The sequence below is a fragment of the Neodiprion fabricii genome, chromosome 1 (genome assembly GCF_021155785.1).
Source record: "Neodiprion fabricii isolate iyNeoFabr1 chromosome 1, iyNeoFabr1.1, whole genome shotgun sequence".
In the NCBI taxonomy this organism is placed as follows: domain Eukaryota; kingdom Metazoa; phylum Arthropoda; class Insecta; order Hymenoptera; family Diprionidae; genus Neodiprion; species Neodiprion fabricii.
This window is the reverse complement of record NC_060239.1, coordinates 13,889,784-13,911,112: the sequence shown is the minus strand read 5'-3', so window position 1 is coordinate 13,911,112 and position 21,329 is coordinate 13,889,784. Positions and strand designations below refer to the sequence as shown.

Sequence of the window (21,329 nt, the reverse complement as noted above, 5' to 3'; positions counted from 1 at the left end):
CAATCAAAAGAAAATAAAAAAGATGTACATATCTGAGCATGCAAATCAGGTACAAATGTGTAGGTGCTCATGTAATTTGGTTACATTCACTGTGGTGGGCCGATCGGATTCATCCTGTAATTCGGTTTGCTGCAAGTTTTCACCTACAGATAAGTTACTAATAAATAACGACAATGGAAATACACAGAAATGTGTCACACACGATTTTTCTGTAACAGAGCACTTTATAATCTGTAGGTAATTAACCGCTTCGACGGCATTGACGCAATAGTGCATCACATCAACGTGTCTTTATGCACACTGAGTTTTCTCTGACCTAAAAGGGATTAATAGTTTCAGATCTTACCAAATAACGTTGGGATACTGCCTTTTCGTAAAGTTATATAATTTTTACTTTTCTTCTGAAAGCAAGAGGGTTCAAAGTAGTCGGAACACAGAAAGCTATCACTTGATGGAGACCGCGGTCCAATGTTTATATTTGCGATCCACTGCTTCATAATATCAGGTTCATCCAATGGGAACCTACATAACAAGCAAAGTTTAAATTTATTAATTCACACGTTATGTTGCATTGAGTAACGGTACTTACTTGAAGAATAAATAGCCACGTCCATATACCCTTAATCGGTGACAAGATGAACACTCTGATTTTGGGTTGTCAAATATAGTTGGTACACTGTTCTTTTTCATTGTAATTAGGAATCCTGTCCTATCAAAGCAGTCATTTGTAAAATGAGCTGAACACAATGTGCTATTTCGGTTTGGCTTCCATTCCTTCCTCTTCATTTTTTTAACCACTGCTGAAGGCGCAACACATCTTTCACGGGAAATCTACATATCGAATTATAATATAATCCCTGAGTCAATAATACCCGAGTTTTCAATTTCAATTATAATAAGATCGGTTCATAATTCAAATATTGTGAATTTTTACTGACACGATTCGTACGTTATAATACTCGTTAAATATAATTAGTAAATACTTCGTATGCTGACATAACCTCTGCAAGTTATCATTTGCAGAACGCTTCAGCGTTGTATACTCACTTGTGAAATGATCGCCCACAATATTTTGATTGCTTTGTTTTGCAAAAAACGCAGGTACTCATTGTTACCTCAATAATTGTTACTGTAATTTTCCATCGCAATCGATTATATACACATACATATATCACGTATATATATATATATATATATGTATATATATATATATATATATATATATATATATATATATATATATCTGAAGTGACAAGAATCTGTACAAAATGGCTACCGTTCAATTGGCGTGACGGAACCACGCTTAATCCAATCCAGTGTATATATATATCAGTGATAAATACAGGTGCGCCAGTGTGCCTCCTCAGTAGACTTCAGTAGATGGCAGGCACAGTGCTGAGCTGACCCACTCAGAAACGCGGCGTCGCTCACCTCGAGGGCGTACTCGAACTTAGCTTTAAATTTTGTGTTAGATGAAATTTCAAGCATAGCGCTTCAAATTCAAGAAATAGAGATCATGTACAAGATAGAATCCACGATAGCACGAGATTTCTAGAATGTTGAAAAGATAGAGAGTGCAGGTATAGGCGATAGAGCAATTTTATTTAGAATACAATAGGAGCAGAACGGAGAAATTCTGTTAATTTAAAATTTATTTTATTTGTTTAATTTCGCTTTACATAATTAATTTTATAAACGTTAAACTATGATTTAATTTATGTTTCGATTTGGTTGATTAAAATTTGATAATTATTCAACATAACTGTTTACTGTTCCCTGTTACTAAAGATCTAAATCGATATCACCGACAGACGGTGATTAATCAAACTAAGGTAGTTGGATGGCTCTGAGCGATTCGAGTCCAGGAACAATACCTGGTTAACTATAGTCTGACATACAGCCACGGTTCACACCCTGGTCTGTAGTTTAGTCAATCGTAATCAAATAAATCAGGAGTTTTCAGCTTCGGTTTCTGTACCCATGTCTTAGGAGGAGGGCGGCTCTGGTTTTCCCATTCTGTGTCTCCGAAAGGAGAGCACCGACTAACAAGTCTTATCTTCGAAAAGGCAGCTCTGGTAACTTCCGAGTCTGCAAAACTCTAGCTATATCAGAGGGTCTGCAAGATCGGTCTTTGTTTGAACCCAATAATAGGAAATCCTTTGATTAATTAAATTCTTTTCAATTCTCAGCAATTAGGCAAAACACTAACGTGATGTTTTCACACGCTACCGCTTCGAGCACACATGCACACATTACAATAAATATATAATAAAACAAAAGGACAAATATAAAATAAAAAATAATATTGAAGTGTGCTGATTCGTTTACCCGTCATCCCAGACGAAACAGGGACCTTCGAACAACTGTAGGGTATATATCCCCCTTAATGCCAAATAATAATCATTTGTAAAAATGTGATATTTCAGGTTCAGCTCCCTCCGGCAAACCTGCCTATGCATTGCGTACCCCCGCCACAAGTTCAAGCACAGATTCAGTATCATACGCAACAAATACAATACCAGAATGGGCACATGCAAGCACAGGTTCATTATACGATCCAATCACCACCGATGCAGCAACTTCTTGATCAGAAGTTTAATTCGTTTCAGCAAAATCAACATGGCGTTAAAAGAAGATATTCTGATGGGGAATTGTCACAGGTAATTTCAAATTGGAATTTCAAGTCTAAAATACCTTGTGCATTTAACTGATGTTTTGTATTGGCCATAGACTGCCTGATGACAAATTTCAACCTCATATTGATTATAGTTATCGCAAAAAAAAAAAAAACTATTTTCTGTATATTTATATTTAATTTCTCGTGCATATTAGAATTTTTGAAACAAAACGATTCAATATTGTAAAACTTTTTGAGAAATACCATGAAATATTGCTTACACTGATTTTTGTATAAAGTTCAGAGAAAAAAAATTGCGCCGCCAACACACTTGCCCGAACGTTTCATCGCTTGGTTGCTACAAATTATTTACCGCGAAATAAACAGGGGAAAAAAGCGTTCAAGCACCCATTTTGATATGTGTTGTCGAAACGATAATCTAAAAAAATATTCAAATGCCTGTTTCTTAATATCGTGCTATATACTATTCAAAGTTTTTCCTAATACGATTGTACGACATATTGAAACAAAGATTTTATTCTCTACATTTCACAAATGCAGTACGATTATATATTCCTTTTTTTACTTGCAAAATTTCTGAAACCGATGATGCGAAATTTATTTGCAAAAAATTTCACATTAGTAATTATTGACTTGCTTTTAAAAATGGACGGATGGTAGATATTAAGACGGGTGCGCCATTTTTAATTAAAATAACAAAATAACACGGGATACTAAGGTAGTACAAATAATGTTTCCTACAAAAATTTCGTAATATCGAGGAGGACACTTCATGGTATGAATAGTATGAAACTTTAATGTCAACGCTGTGACGAGATCTCGCAGCATCTTACAATATTCCCAGTACAAACGTATCCTTTTTCTCGCACGAAGATCTCTGATCTTGAGAATAATCCAACACGAAGAAGAAAATTAGGTACCTCCAAATACACGTCAGCATATGGCACTTCTAAAGAATAGTGCAAGTATACATGTGAACATTAATTCAGAGACTGCTAGTTTTTCGGCTGAGTCAATTACGTTGGTAATGCAGATTCAACCTGTAGCGGCCGGCCGGCAGTGGCATTGCAACCTGAATCTGCGGTACCAACGTAATTGACCCGACAGAAAAACTAGCTATCTTTGAATTAAGGTCTACATGTGTCCATCTTCGTCTGTTTTAATGGCGGTGAATGTGCGTACTTGAACTTTGACCCGCAGTTAAACCCGAAATACCTCACTCAAAACTTACCGTATTCAAAACAATGCAAGATCAATACTGTCAGAATATCGATAACATTCCCTCACGGAAAAAAACCCCAACTTGGATGTAAATTCGTACCCTCAACTTATAGATAATGCTAATTTTCCATAAAAAAAAAGTTAGGGGTACGAATTTACGCCCAAGTTGGGGTTTTTTTCCGTGAGGGTTAGATCGTGTAATAGGTAACTAAACTCGCAACTTTCGTTATGAATGTGATAATACTAGCCGACGGGCAGCCACTCCTGAAATCAAGTGTTCACCGTAAAAAATTACTGTGAAGTCACACGAAGTTACCTGAAGTCACTTGAAATCACTTGAAATCACTTGAAATCACTTGAAATCACTTGAAATCATGTGAAGTTACTTCATGTAGCTTTGGAGTTATTTACAGTTCTGAAGTTAGGTGAATTTGAGCCACTTTGACGAATGGTAGCCCCTCGGTGGTGGAATTACCTTACGATTAGAAGCTGTGATACTAAATTCATGCAAATCTCCCACAAGCTCACACAAAAACATGCATACTCTACACACACTCATTATAACACATCGCCATTGCTCTTTGTCACCAGGCCAATACACACAGCACTCATGCATTCCTTTCAACAGCACAATCGCACTCTGCTCATTTACCTCACTTTCCATTATACCTTCGCAAGAAACACGTTACGAATATTGCTTAAAATTTGGTGCATACTTGTTTAAAGAAAAATCCTTTCTTGTAGTCCAGACACTAAGTAAGCCAACCCTGCAATCATATATAGCAAAGCGAATCTTGGTGGAAACTGTTCATTTGGAGGTGTATATCGAAAATGTCTTCGAGTCACTGAAAATTTGAACCCCCCAGAAGCATGACAGCACGTAGAATATAAGTGTAGAATGTTTGCGCCTACGCCCAAACTAGCTATTATCTGATTTGTAGCTGACTGATCTTCCTACAAAATTGTCGTATGGTAAAATCGTATGCGGTGGATAGCTACGGATGTAGAGCCGTTCGAAAATTAAAATCACATGATATTATTATTTAGCGAAATCATGTGGATGAAGGAGTGCACTGAAAAAAGAGAATATTTCAATCGTGTCGCTACACTAGCAATAAATTTGTAGAGGTGAAACACGAAATGGCTGAAGAAATGTATTATTCCATCGTAAATCGTTATTGATTGTTCAAAAAGACAACATGGATTTGCTAATTAGATAGTTGATGATATTTTGGACAAATTTTAAGAGGGTTAATACAAGAGACATGATTTCCAGAACGTGAAATTTTTTATCAATCGCACCAGCTAAAGTTTGCGATTTCAGCCTAGAACCTCCCTAACACCAGAACTTGTAAAAAGGTATATACTGATGATTTTTTAAAAAAAGTAAAACTGAATGCCCAAAACTTGAAGTGTTTTTAAGCTAGCAAAGCTGTAAAAAACTGATTTTTGATGTTATCTCAATTTCTGTTAAAAAGTATTACATTTTGAGAACGGTGGAACCAGCTTGACGACACAACTACGTCGCGAATCATTACAAATTTGATGCATCCGCCGAGTTTTTCGATTTTAGTCACATCTTTGGACGGCTATATCTCCGAATCTATACGTCGCACACAGATTTCCCACAAGGCAATTTTGTAAGGAATTCAATCAGTTACCATTTTGTTACTAACTATTTTGGTTGTACGAACAACCGTTCTACACTTATGACGTAACAACTGGAATTCCGCAAGCTTTCATGCCCCTGGGGGACGTTCAATTTTCAGTGACTCGAAGAGATTCTCCTAATACAACCTCAAATAAACAATTTCCATCAAGAATCGCTTTGGTATTCAATATTATAGAGTCGGCCTTCTATACGGCCCACGGTAACAGGACTATAGGCTATGTTTGAAGTTATAGACAATAAATTTGTTATGAGTTCGGACAAAGGAATTTAGAAAATTCCATTAAATCAAGTTGTTTCTGTAAAAACTCTCTTCGGAATGGTGATAGGAGGCTTACATTCAGCAAGAGGCTGTCTTTTGTCCATACAAAACGATAGGTTCATTGCCAGTCAGTTTAGACTACGAATACTTCTCAAATGCTTACTCACTTATGCCTTTGAGAAGCAGTCAATATTCTAATAATAGTTCTATATCAGATTAATGCTTTGTTAGGAATCGTCTCAACCTTACGGATCCCAATGTGTTCAACGACATGGAACAGGGTAAGTTATCACGTTTATTCTTTGGATCTGCATACTGATATGGTTCACTATAAGATGTACAGTGTCCCATTTTAAAAAATGCATGTGAATATCTTGAGAAGCAATGGTCATAGAGAAAACGTTTCGTCTGAAAGTTGTCGGGTACTGAGGGGGACAAATACTGGTGATATTCGTTTTCCTGTGAGTGGACGCACCAAGGTGATATGAAGGTCAACTTCGGTTTTCTCAATGGAATCATACGTTTTCTACTTTTTCATCCAATCGAGCGTTCAATTGTACATTAAAAAAAAACCTGAAACAAGATTGTGCTAAGATGAATGGTTCCGAAGATATTCCATTATTTTCAAAAATCTCTTATTCGTTCATGTTTGCACGCGTGTGTGGGTCGGTCGACGCATAATCAACCCTCATGAATTGATCAGATGCTCGAACTCATTACTTTTCTGGTTGGTACACAATTGCAGTCTATTTTTAAAACTTTCAATTGTTTGAAGAAGAACAGTTCTCGGAATCCCGGTTTCGTTATGTTTATGAACTACGACGCTTTGTAAGGCAGTTTGAGAATTATTCAGAAGCTGTAACGACGTAATATTTTAATTCGTTTAGAAGTTGGTGTGATCAAGATAAATTGCGCGTACCCAAGCTGGAAAATGCAAGAGTACAGTAGAAGTGAAATCGTAGAAATTTTTCTGGTGCTTAGTGAATCTCGATATAACTTCAGAAGGGCAGCACAACTCTACCGTCGAAGATTTCCTGTTAGAGCTCATCATCCCAATCCCTCTGTGATCAGATACATAGAAATCCGTGAACGACGTCGTGTAATTAGAAGAGTACGACGACGCAGAAATGCTGCAGGCTGCGATGATCCGAGAGTCCTTTCGAGAGAAATTCAGACATCCGGGTATTCCGCGCAATACAGCAAGCAGAATCTTACTTAATTACTATTTTCATCCGAACCATATTACTATGACCCAAGCATTCACCGATGATGATATGCATCTAAGAGAGGCATTTTGTCTTTGGTCCCAACAACACATTCGGATTTCTCCACTTTCCGAAACGTACTATTCAATAACGAAGCTACGTTTCACAATACCGGTCAGTTGAATCGTTATAACTCTCATTATTGATCAGCCGAAAATCTTTACTGGCATCGCCAAGTAGACTTCCAGCACCGTTGGAGTTTGAATGACTGGTGTGGGATAATCAACGGTTACTTGGTGGGTCCATTCTTTTTCCCTGGCAGACTTAATAGCGCTGAATACCTCAGATTTCTGCGTGAGGAATTTCCAATATTATTGATGGATGTTGATCTGAATACCAGAAACCAAATGTCGTATCAACACGATGGAGCGCCAACACATTGAGGTGTGATTGTGCGTATTTATCTTAACGCTACTTTTCAACATCACTGGGTCGGCCGCGGTGGACCCATCCAGTGGCCCGCAAGATCTCCCGATCTGACCTCGCTGTATTTGTTTCTTTGGGGATTCATCAAGATTAAAATTTTTGCAAAGGCGCCAACCACTGCAGTAGATATGAAAAACCGTATACGAAATGTCTGTAGGAGTATACTAAGAACTGTTCTTCTGCAAACGATTGAAAGTTTCAAAAATAGGTTGCGATTGTGTATCAACCAGGAAGGTAATGTGTTCGACCATCTGATCAATTCATGATAGTAGATTGTGCATCGACCGACACACACACATGCTCAGATATGAACGTCCAAAAGATTTCTGAAAATAATGGAATGTCTTCGGAACCATTTATCTTAGCACATTCCTGTTTCGGTGTTTTTTTTATGTAAAATTGAACGCTCAACCGGATCAAAACATGAAAAAAATATGATTGCATTGATGAAACCGAAGTTGACCTTTATATCATCTTGGTGCTTCGACTCACAGGAAAACGAATATCACCAGTGTCTGGCCCCCCTCGGTACCCGACAACTTATAGACGAAACATTTTTCTCTGTGACCATTGCTTCTCAAGATATTTAGCTGTATTATTTAAAATGGGACACTCTAGTAGTAGAGATACGACAGTTCTGCACCAGAAAATGGCGGCGTACCGGGAGCGTATCTCAATTCCTTACCGACAGTCGGTATGTTACCACCGCGATGGTAAGCCTTACCCACGATATTGTTACCGGCTGAAGCGTTAATTATTTGCTTAGTCAGGTGAGCAGCTATTTTGATTTTTGCTTAGTCGGATGAGCAATCATTTTGATTTTTTCACCGTCGGATGAGCAGACATTACACATTTTTTATTGTTAGATGGTAAACATTTTACCGACGAAATTGTTATCTCTGATCTCACCGACAGTTGGTGTTACCGGGTGTTACCGCAGGTTTGCCGTATGTGGCGCCCCCTTCATCGCATTATCGATCAATCGATATTCCATCCATCCACTCTGCGTGATGTTTCCATTGCTCGCCGCAAAATGGTAACTTTTTTCTTATTTTATCATGTGGTTGTGGGTAAAATTTTCAAAAAATAACGGTTGGATGCTTTGAATAGATCGTCAAATTTTTCACATGAAATGCAGGTCGAGACCTGTGGAATAGGGTGTTTTTATTGAGTGGCGGTGGTAGTCTGGATGGATGATATCTACAATATCATCAAACGTGATGAAAAAACAATGTTTGATACCTCTGACTATCCACCCGACAATGTGTGTGCTAATGACAATGCTAATGAAGGATGAAAATAATGGTGAAGTAAGCACGAAGTAAGCACGATCGTACAAAAAAAATTGGCTCTGAGTTGGCAGGATGACAAACGGCAATTGATACCTGGGCAGACCGACACCGTACCTTGGGGGTTTGACGCAGCTCCCCAATAGCTATAGGATAGAACGGTAGACATAAAATTGATGTGAATATTTGATGTTTGACACCTCGGACGATCCACCATCAGGTGGAAACGTTTCACCATCAGTACGATATTTAATGGATTTGAAAATGTGAATTCATATACTTAGCAATTCCTTATTTATTCATTTATTATTAATAATATATCGAGAAATTATTCATATTTATTTGTTCACCTCGAGAAAAGTTTTCAGAAAATGAAATAAAGTTTTCCAAAAAATGAAATGTGTAATAATCGTATGGCAAAATTGCATATTATCATTATTATTATTATTATTATTATTATTATTATTATTATTATTATTTTCATAGTACAGAGTATGGCACATGTGCGTACAAAGGAGATAAAATGTGAAAATATTTGTAAATTCAAAATCTTTTATTGTAATTCGGAAAATACATACAAATTATGTTACATGTCTATTTTATTTATCCATCTATTGTGCGAACTATCAAAACCCAACCACTTCACATAGAACAGATTCCTCCGTTTGCGTAATACCCTCTCCACAAGGTAGCCGTCGGGGTATTTTACTTTGCTGAGCTCTTCTTCGTAGAAGCCCCCCTCGATGGGATGATCTTGATAATCGGTAAGTTTGTAGGTGGGTGGATTGGTATCTTTCACCTCACTCGCGGTGAATATTTTAATCGTCCAATTGGGTGTATAGCCTTTTTCGAATACATTCTTGTACTTGCTGATTCGAACTCGATCGCCTACACTGAATTTCCGCGCCCGATCACTTCGTTTGATTTGCCGAGGCTTGTACACGCTACGATACAGCTGTTTTTCATTCTCCGTGCTAACATCCACCGGTTTCATCCGAATCGTGCGATGTTTGGTGTTGTTGTAGGACTTCATTAAATCATCCAAAATATCAATCCACTCGTACGATCCTTGGAGAGTGAACCGCTTCCACATTTTATTTTTCAATGTTTGATTAGAACGTTCGCATGTCGACGCCTTTAAGTTGCTAAATGTCGAATACATGTTGATATTGTGATGCTTCACAAGGGCCTTGAATTCGCTGTTGTAAAATTCGTTGCCTTGATCAATGTGTAGATGTGTAGGTATACGGCTCTGGATCAGTACAGATTTCATGGCAGCAGTACATCTTTCCGACTCTTGGACGTTATCGGCACCGCCCACGCGTACTTGGAAAATATATCGATGATTGTTAGTAGGTATTTGTATCCCTTGTTGCACGAGCTGTATGCGGTCATATCGACGAGATCAGCTTACCAGGTCTCATCCAGTCCGCGTACATCTACGAATCGGCGCGGGTAGTTGCGTCGAGCCTGTCTGTGAAGTTCGGCAGCTATTACAGTCTTCATTGTTCCCAACTGTTCACCTTTTAATTTTTCGAATTGTCGTCCAACCACTTTGGTTCCTCAATCGATATTAATTCCCTGCTGGTCTGTCCCAGCGTCGGTGTTGCTTACTCCCTAATATGTTTGATGCGACTCAACGCGTTTTCTACGATTTTGTTATTTATGCGTAGCTGTTTCAACTCCTCGTTGTGATTATGCGCGAAACTCTCAAAATTTGATTGAAAATATCCACAATATCCACAGCCATAGATCGTAAAGCGGTATTGAGAACTTGTAGGGAAATGGCATCGTTTTCCATCTGCGGATCAGCGATATTACACAATCGTTTGCTGTCTATATGGTACTGATTGTCGTTGGTGGTTTTGAATCCAACACTCGGAGGCCCTCGAATAAATTTTTTACCACTACCACCACGCTCAAGTGTCGTCCGAATATGTCTATGCTCATCACTGGACGGTCACTGAACAAATGATGATTTCATGTTTACACGCCGCTAATAAACGATTCCGGCCTCGCGCAACTCTTCAATAATGGAGACTATTCCGTTGGAATGGTTGGTATTGCCTGCAGCCTGTGACGCCATAAGCAGCCGGAGGCGATCTACAATTTCATGTGGATCATCCCAGTAGACGTAATCAACATCTTGCCCCTCCTTTCGCGCAATCTTATAGTCAGGTAAGCCTTTATCTGATTTTTTCGGTGCGCCGACGTGTTGTGCAATGAAATTTATATACTTTGCGCGTTTTGAATCATCTCGAAGGCTTCCATCGGCTTGGTAATATTTCGATGCGCATTTGTCGTCGTTACAATTTTTATGTAATTATTCCTATCCGCATTATTTACAATCGATGCATCGGGTGATTTTTTAAACAGTAATTCGAGTAATCTAGGTGGTCTCTCATAACTTTTATCCCCCCACATTGACCAGATTATTAATGAAATCGATCGGTGTATCGCCAATCATCATACCGTTTGTCAACTTTCGAACACCGTATGTGGTATCCAAAATCCCTCCTTTTGCTTGTGCTGAACATTTTCAAATATTGCGCCGTGGAATCCGTTGTTTTCTTCACCGGCGTACTTGTAGTCGAAATTTCACCAAACTTCAGTGTTTTATCATTCGCATCCATGAAATTCCCCTCATCCATATCCTCATCCTCCTCATGATCATCATCATCCCCGGGACTCTCGTCATCTTTTTCTTCCTCTTTTTTCATTGCCACATCCGGTAGTTCCGTTTTAATTTCATGTTTAATATGCTGCTGCCGCTGTCTTGAGATATCAACCAATTTTTGCAACAGTGTTACTAAAGGCTTGAACACCTCTCCCATAACCTGTTCGGTCGTATCATTGTCCAACTTGAGCGTCTTATGCTTCCGCCGTATGACATCGGATGCTTTCGATATTTCACTCAATGTATCGCTATGTTTACGAATCTTGGCACTCTCCATGTTGCCGACCCTATTGTTGCGATGAAACTGTGCAAGTTTATATAGTTTATGCTTATAAAGCAGTCAAACCCCTTCCTATATTGCCTCCCATTGATTCTGCTATCCTTGTCAATTACGGTAAAACTGTAATTATCATCATTGCAGCATGCCGAGCACAAGTCTTTATATTGCTGATACACCATGTATGTGTTCACATGATCGTTGTAGACATGTTTCAGATTCATATCGTCCTGCCGAAATAGCAACAATAAGTTTGCATTGTCACGCACTAGGTGTTTTGGAATGCACGCATACGTTTGACTTAGGTAAAAGCTATCGACATCGTGATGCCTGCCCATGCTGAAGTATGCTCTGATATTACCTTGCTTTTCACAGACTACATCATCGAAAATCATAACAGAGTTGGGGCGAGCATCTTCCGGTTTTACAACCTCATCGTTTTCACGAAACTGGAAATAACCCACACCCCGCACGGGTTCTAGTAACTTTTGTAAAAATTGATATTTTGGCTGAGTCAGAGATTTCGAATAGACGTAGACATTTTCGAATCGCAATCCATTGCCGTGGGTGATGAGTGAGAGAAGAGCGTTAGTTTTACCACAATTGGATGGCCCGCAAAAAATTGCTCTCACGGTATTTGGCAGCAATTTTCCATGTCGTTTTTCTATCTTTCTTTTTCCACGTCGAACCATTTTATCAAAATTCGCGACAGGTAGTTTATCGGACTGATCTTGAAATCTCATGATGTTTCGTTAGCATGACAACGAGAACTAAGATGACGGTATATAAATTCCTCCTTTTATGGAAGTAACGTTAGTTATTGCCCGACTATGAAAACGTGCACACGGAAGAAACGCGGTGGTGGTTTGTTGAATAAAATCATCAATCATCTCCCAGTTGAATTGCATGTGCCAGGGTATCAGTACTGCGGACCTGGAACGAAATTGGCCAAGAGGTTGGCTCGTGGATATTTGGGGATCAATCCGCTGGATGCTGCATTTAAAGACCACGACATTGCATACGCAACGAGTCGCGATATCGCAGCGAGAAATTTTGCCGACAAAGCGCTCGCTGAGAAGGCGTGGAATCGCGTCTTGGCCAAGGACGCTAGTGTGTGTGAAAAGGCTGTAGCCTGGGGAGTCACAAACACCATGAAGGCTAAATCTAAACTCGGAATGGGCTTAGCTGCGAAGCGGTCGAAACTTGGAGCGGCTGCGAAAAAGAAATCTAGAACAGGCGGGAAGAGTAAACAGCGGAAGAGAACAGTGAATCTTAAATCCATTATCACAGCAGCAAAGGTCGCCATGCGACCGGGTTATCAAGCCGTCGAGTCGGCATTGGCGGGTGCTCGTGCGGCTGCGTATGGGACTGGGAATAATATTCGTATCCTGCCGTTTCTCATTACAATTCTGGCCGATCTAAGCGCTACTGAGGGTCTTGCGGGTGGTACTGCGGGTATAGCTGAAGCTGTCAACAAAGCTAGTGTCAACAAACATCGGTTGAACGAGACCAAACGGCACAATACAATAATAGAGGCAATTGCTTTGGGCAAGGAATCATACCTGCGATCCTACTGCAGCGGAATGGGTCTGTACTTACGTCCGGCAAAAAACTAATAAAGCTACCACATCGAGCTCTCACCAACATTGATTTACGCAACTATGCTAAAAATATGAAAATTTCACATTTTTGTGGCGTTTTCATGCGGAATGATCTGCCGAAATCAGGACCAAAAATCCGAGAATCCGCAATTATTAATCTTGTCGATAAAAATGGTCCAGGGACACATTGGGTTGCATACAAGAAAAATGGTGACCATGTTGTGTATTTCGATAGTTTCGGTGATTTGAAACCGCCTAAGGACTTGATGAGGTATCTCGGTGTTGGTAGCGTTGAATACAATCAAAAGAGGTATCAGGAATATGATACTGTGATTTGCGGCCACTTGTGCCTCAAATTTCTCAGCGAACAACTATGAAAAGACGAGTGTTACGTGAGCAATAGGCTGATTCAAAAAAAACGGCTAATTTTTTTTTTTTTCAAAATCCTCACACGAAAACTTCCGTGAAGGTATGAAAGGACGCCTGTAAAAAGCAGAGCCCTTAATATTATTATTAAGAGGTCGCGCATCGGGAATTTCTATTTCCCGTTTAAATAACACAGGAATAAATTTTTTTTAATTTTGCAATTTCGTATTTTTGCAACGGCTCATTGAATTAGCGGACCAAAGCATGTTTTTGTAGGAAATTTGACGCTCCACAAAAAAAGTCCTTACAAAGTTTTCGATAGTCACACTCCTTCAAAAGTTATTCGAGGTCAAAGTTGAACTTACAAAAAAATTCAATGTTTTTTTTTTCGATGATACTATGAATCTTTTCTCATTATTTTGTTATAAAGATATATTTAATAAATATATCATACTCTAATTGGGCTTTTTCGATCATTAATTTTCCCATCGAGTCAATATAAAGTTACCTCACAAAAATGCGATATTAAATAATAAACATGTTATCATGGAGAATCCATAACTGATGCACTTGACTATTTAAAAATGTAATTGTTCTGAAATATATCCTCTTTATAACAAAATAATGAGAAAAGATTCATAGTATCATCGAAAAAAAAAAAACATTGAATTTTTTTGTAAGTTTAACTTTGACCTCGAATAACTTTTGAAGGAGTGTGAATATCGAAAACTTTGTGAGGACTTTTTTTGTAGAGCGTCAAATTTCCTACAAAAATATGCTTTGGTCCGCTAATTCAATGAGCCGTTGCAAAAATACGAAATTGCAAAATTTAAAAAAATTTATTCCTGTGTTATTTAAACGGGAGATAGAAATTCCCGATGCGCGACCTCTTAAGAATAATATTAAGGGCTCTACTTTTTACAGGCGTCCTTTCACACCTTCTCGGAAGTTTTTGTGTCAGGATTTTGAAAAAAAAAAATTAGCCGTTTTTTTTGAATCAGCCTAATGAGCAAGCATTAGTCATGCCGGAATCGTTGACCTTAACACTGTCAGGCACATCCTCCGTGCTGGAGACTCAATATTTCCTCCCAATCGAGTTATCACCGGAGAAGAACTATGTTCTCGGACTCGTCGAGTTCCTGACATTCGATTCAGTACCCAATATTCATGAAACGTGTAATAAATTTTACCTGAAACGAGCGGACAATAGCAGAGAGAGCATCACGATACCCACGGGAAGCTATGAAATTGAGGATATTGAAAATTTTCTGCGTAAGGAGCTACCCTCCGACATCACCCTTAGTCTCAAAGCTAACGACAACGAGCTGAACAGTGAAGTCATGTGCAATCATGTGGTAGACTTTAAGCCCAAAGATTCCATCGGTCGATTATTGGGATTTAAGGCGGTTGAGCTAGCACGAAACGTTACTCATAAATCTGAATTACCAGTATCCATACTGAAGGTTGATACTTTACGTGTTGAGTCTAGCATAACCACAGGGGCGTACATAAACGAGCGTCGAGCTCACACGATTCACGAATTTTTCCCAACCGTTCCATCGGGATGTAAGATTGTCGAAGTGCCTGCCAGCATCATTTACCTGCCAATCGCCGTACAATCGATACATCATTTACAGCTGAGAATAGTCGATCAAGAGGACGAGCTGATTAATTTTCGTGGCGAACCGATTACTGTACATTTACACGTGAAATCACTCAAATAATGGGAATCGTGTTTGAGACGAGAAAGTTGGGCAAAAGTTATAAAAGTCAAACGTCATGGTCAAAAATCATCAGTCGCCCGACACCTCTGACAACGTTTACACCGCCTACGAGACTGACACCTCTGAACGTTCGGTTTTTCCAGAGCCTGGGTCTTCGATTACTTGGAAATTTTGAAAAATAAGAATGTGTGTTCGCTGCATCCTCTGTGTGTAACCATGGAAGAAATAATAAGAGTAAAGAAACCCGTGGTGTTCGACGAATCGATTGCGCACTCTGAGATTCATGCTTATCCGCCGTTTGCATCATCCACCTTCCAGAACAACGACGAAATCCATATTGTTGTTCAACATCAAGACTTGTGTCTACTGCCCAGTAAAAACTCTCTACACATTCAGGGAAAAATCACAAAGGATGATGGTGTGGCTGCAGTGACGGTTACGAAATTGATCGATATGGTCGTTTGCCATTTGTTTGAGGAAGTTCACTATGAGTTGAACGGTGTGGAGATTGATCGGAATAAAAATGTTGGTATCACCACCGTTATGAAGGGGCACTTATCCCTAAGCCCGGGTCAGCAATACAGTCTGGAGAATACCGGGTGGTTGAGTCGGGATAAGGAACTAACCGATGCCGCTGGAAATTTCGATGTTGTTTTAGCGTCAAATTATGTGCTAGGCTTCGCCGAAGATTATCGTCGAGTCATCGTCAATGCTAAACACGAGTTAATTCTCACACGTCCCAACACTGATTTGAATGCCGTGATTAAGAGCTCGGCGACGGAAAACTTTAAAATCACCCTGAATAAAATCGAGTGGTTGTTGCCCTACATCAAACTGGCTGATAAACCGAAAATCCAGCTACTCAACTACATCGCCAAGGATCCGGCCATATCCATGAGTTTTCGTTCTTGGGAAACGTACGTGTATCCGATGCTCCCATCAACAACGCGGCATATATGGTCAGTCAAGACATCGACGCAGCTTGAGAAGCCGAGATATGTCGTTCTAGGATTTCAAACTGCAAGGAGAAACGAGCCGCTGAAAAATGCTGGCGTATTTGATCATTGTCGGATCAGAGATGTAAAACTCTTCCTCAACTCACAGTCCTATCCCTACGGAAATATGAATATTGATATATACAATAATCAATACGCCATTCTCTATGATATGTATGTTCGCTTTCAAATGAGCTACTATAACAAAGAAGCTGAGCCTTGGCTATCGAGGCGTGAATTTATAAACCAAGCCCCCCTTATCGTCATCGTTTGCTCCAAGCAGAACGAAACATTGAAAACTGGACCTGTGGATATACGATTGGAATTTGACTCTAGCATTGCGTTTCCGCCACACACTTCTGCCTACTGCATGATCTTGCATGACCGCATTGTTGAGTACAATCCGATTAGTGATACTGTAAAAAAATTGGTATAAGTCAATTTTGAGATAGGATGTTTAATTATTATTATTATTATTGTGCGAATAATGAAAATATGTGTAAGGTTATTTGCTCAATTCAAATTATGATGATCTATATCCATTATTATGTATAAGCTAAAAACAGAATGTAATTGCTGATAAATAAAATAAACAAATATTCAAAGCATCCGACCGTTATTTTTTGAAACGTTCACCCCCAACCATACGATAAATGAATAAAAAGTTGCCATATTGCTGCAAGCAATGGAAACATCACGCAGAGTCGATCGATGGAATATCGATTGATCGATAATGCGATGGGAGGGGGAGGAGAGGGGGGCGGGGGCGCCACATTCGTCAAACCTGCGGTAACACCCGGTAACACCAACTGTCGGTAAGATCATAGATCACAATTTCGTCGGTAAAAGGTTTACCATCTAACAATAAAAAAATGTGTAATTTCTGCTCATCCGACGGTGAAAAAAACAAAATGATTGCTCATCCGACTAAGCAATAATCAAAATGGATGCTCATCTGACTAAACTATAATCAAAATGGCTGCTCATCCGACTGAGCAAAAATCAAACTGGCTACTCATCTGACTAAGCAAATAATTCATTGTCAAACTGTGTGTCGGTAAAATCGGGTAAAAATACTGTTGGCGCTATCTATGTTAACGCTTCAGCCGGTAATAATATCGTGGGTAAGACTTACCATCGCGGTGGTAATATACTCACTGTCGGTAAGAAATCGGGATACGCTGCCGGTATTCCGCCATTTTGTGTTCCAGAACTGTCGTATCTGTACCACTCACCCTGTATAGAATTTTCAGGTTCCCAAAACAGACAAGGTTTTGCATAAAATGTATAAAATTATTTTCTCGCTTCTTATTCATTGCATGAATGCATACTCCCCACTATCGTATGTTGAAGATCAGTTCAAAAGTTGATGCTGATCGTTCTTGGTTTTTTTTTTTTTCCTTATTTAGTGTTATTTGTGAGTGAAAATATTATCAATTTTCGGACGTATTGGATAATGTGACCTCATTTCTTTCCACCGGATCCAATCCGTCTGCCTCAATGACATTTCAAGTGTTATTAGTATTAGTTATGTTCGGAAGTAATAGTGAAGTAATAAGATAACAATCTACATCATACGTACAGATAATAAATGAATTTTTTGTTCTATTGAAGTTATGTACATCGAGTGAACCCCTCGATATCAACAAGTGAACGGTGACAAGAGTTGGGCTGAATCACCAGAAGAAAAACCAGCGATTATTGCAGATCTTTTTTTTTCATGAACTAACAATTTACCTTTCTTCTGCAGGAGAGGAAGGGCGGGAGGATACTTGAAAGAAAGAGAGGAAAGGTGGTTTGAGTTTTTTGTATGCGAGTCTAAAATGAGCTTCTAATCGCACAGATTTAAAAAACGAAGAGAAAACATAGTTTATTGTTGTGTTACAATATGAAAATTTCTTAATAAGTTAATCACAGAATCGATGAATGTTACTAATTACCGAATGCCAATTAGTACACAATCGTTAGTCATGACTCATATTACTGAACGATGGGAATTTAAATCGGCCATAATGCCAAATCACACCGATATGAGGCCAAATATCCGAATGGTCAAGTCTTCGAATCATTCGTGAATGGCCAAAATTTATAATACGCGGTTACGAGTTTCAAATGTGTTTACCATAAATTCTTGGAATTGATATGAATTAGAATTAAAACGTCAGAAATTTGACGCTTTGGTGATTTGAGCCATTCGTAAGTTTGACTATTCGGAGCTTGCACAATTCGGCGTTTTCATCCATTGCAAGTTTCAACTACTTGGAGGTTTGACCCGTTGAACTAATATGTTGTAATTAGGCGTAATAATGAATTTCAATTCTGACTATTCATAACTCTTACGTGTTGTACTGACAGTTGTGCCTGCACACATTTTTCTCAAAAAAATCATATAACTATTAATAGCATGCCATTGTCATAATAAGGTATACTAAGTTACATCTTTTACAAAAGTTAAAAAAATAATATGTTGCTTCTTAGAAAACAAGTTACATGTTTTCAAGGATAACAATACAAGGTACTGCTGTAGTTGCACCAGTGATTCGCTGGACACCAGTTACTGACTGCAGTCACACAAAATCACCAAAATAAGTTTCAAAAATGTATGTTCTAGCTAACAACAATATTTTTATGCTCTCTTAATCGCAGTCAAGGTATCACATGACATTCGAAAAAGTCGCTTAATAGAATATCGTAAAAATTTATAATCAACGTGTCACATGTTCGGATGGGTGCTAAGAAAGCTATCACTATACAGTATATCCTACGTTGAAATTCCGTGCGTTCATAAGTAAATGTAGTTCACTTAATTGTCATAAATTTTGTTGGAATTTGCACAATATTAGAATGCTTCAACATGACTGGTCAGAATTAAGAAGGTCAAGGCAAAGAATATGGAACTACCAAGTACGCTTTTATTTCTGAGAAACAATCCAATTTCTACCTGAGATACTTCAAAATGAACTACATTACACAGTTTACAGAAATTGATTTGCTCTGAATTTTGTATACCGTAATCGCTATGGTATGAAAATAAGACTATATTTATTGGCTGTATCAGATACTTAAATGTGAATGACCCCAAGAAATTGGTAAAAATAATGGCAACGCTTTTCTAGATACCTCGATATTCTTTATTCAAATGTACCGCCAAAAGCGTCTTGTCTCGTTGTAACTCTGTGATATTCTAGTTATATCTATTCTCTGACTGCTAAACGTAGTTTATTTAGAATTTCAGTTTCGATTGTACATTGTTCAACTCGGTTTCAAATACATGCGACTCTTTACTTTGATTGGAACAACGTCTGCATGAATTTACGATCATGTACTGGTACAGCAATAGTCGCATTCACTGGTGTTTCCAAAAAAAATCGTATTCTGACGAATATTTCAGTATTCATTTTATGATTTTGAAAAAGTCGTCTCAAGTCAACTTATTCAAAAATATGAATATTGTACAATACCCAATCGCAGTAAGCGGGTTGTGATTATGTAGGCTTCACTGAAATTTAGCGAACTGTCACGAAGAAATTTCTAAGGTGGTCATTCGCTGGTGCTGTTACTTTATTAAAATATTTCCATGTCTTCAAAATCAGTCACAAGTGAAACAAATTAAGGGTGTGCCTAGTTAAATAGTGCGCTTTCTTCCGCATCACGTGTTCACAACCGAACCACGCGAAGTAGGTAAAAAAGAAAGTAACCAGGGAACGTATCACTTTAGTGAATTCGTTTAAAATAGTTCTGGTTGTACAGATGTAGTAGATGAAAACCAAGAACCGCGTGCTGTGTAATAAAAATTAGTCCCTCGTATTTTTTTTTTATGCAACTAAAAACAATGAGTTCTAGAAACGGTATAAAATCACAATTATTACACTACAATTGTTCCGAATTGTTGAAACAGACAATCCCACTTACTGCACCGGATTGAACCTTGGCGCTACGCTTAGGCCCTTGGTAAATCGGCATACGTGATGGTACAGCATAATAGCAATTTTTACTCTCCACTGGAGTAGAAAGGTTCCGTTCCGAAAGAATTTTAAGTATGTACAGAGCGTACAGGTAGGTCGAAATCGTACTAGATCGATGAAAATTACACAAGTTGTCCGCTCTTATATTTCAAACACCTGTGTAAAATTTTAAGGTAATTTAATTTTTCATGATTTTACATTGTGCTCGACAGTTTCCTGCAAAACTCAATTTAAAATCACGAATAATTAAAAATAAAATAACTTCGGTATGGTTCAGACAATCGCTTCCAAATTTTACACAAGTATTTCAAATGAAAGCCAGATCAATATAGGTGCATTACCTAGGTAACACTCTCAAGAGTATAGATTTTGGGGATCTATGAAGCCATTTATTGAATACTGTCCTGCTGATGACTCTTGAGTGAGAAAGAGCCAGTTATGCGGGCTTCAGGTAGAATCGACTGCATCAGTCGGACCTGTTACCAAAATGAAATGAGTCGCCCTGTATTTTGAAATAGGATAAACCAAACAGGATTGGTATTTATTAATGGGGCATTCCACGAAGTATCGATCAAGAATGGAAATTGGTATTTCCGATTTACTTCAAGCTTTTTTCTGTGAAAGTGCCGGTCGAAAAACGAGGCTCTATTTTTTTCAAATTGTTTCGATTATGCGTATGTTACGGGATGGATGATAGTGGTCACGATGAGCGCCTATCGATGACCGCATCCACACCCAGCCGTGATGTTATTATGGTCTATTTTGGATTCTTAACACATTGACTACACGCACGTACGAAGAATCAGAGGAAATGAGAGGAAGTTACATTGAGGAGTTGAATGTTTGAGTGTACGATTGATTTATTGTCTAAGACATGGAAAAAGGGAAGAGAGGTCTTTTTAGATGTTGTTCGAATGAGTGATGACTTGAGAGTTCGTATATCGGGGGAAGGAT

At 38.6% G+C, this 21,329-nt stretch overlaps 1 protein-coding gene across 6 annotated transcripts in view; it reads left to right on the top strand.

Moving 5' to 3' along the window:
• Positions 1-21,329, top strand: part of LOC124175079 (MAGE-like protein 2) — a 238,982-nt gene that overhangs the window by 184,175 nt on the left and 33,478 nt on the right. For all 6 annotated transcript variants that reach the window (XM_046554989.1, XM_046554954.1, XM_046554964.1 and 3 more), the window contains 2 exons: positions 2,427-2,660; positions 6,022-6,071. In XM_046554989.1, coding sequence (XP_046410945.1) covers positions 2,427-2,660; positions 6,022-6,071 — 284 coding nt within the window. The remainder of the gene's footprint in view (positions 1-2,426; positions 2,661-6,021; positions 6,072-21,329) is intronic.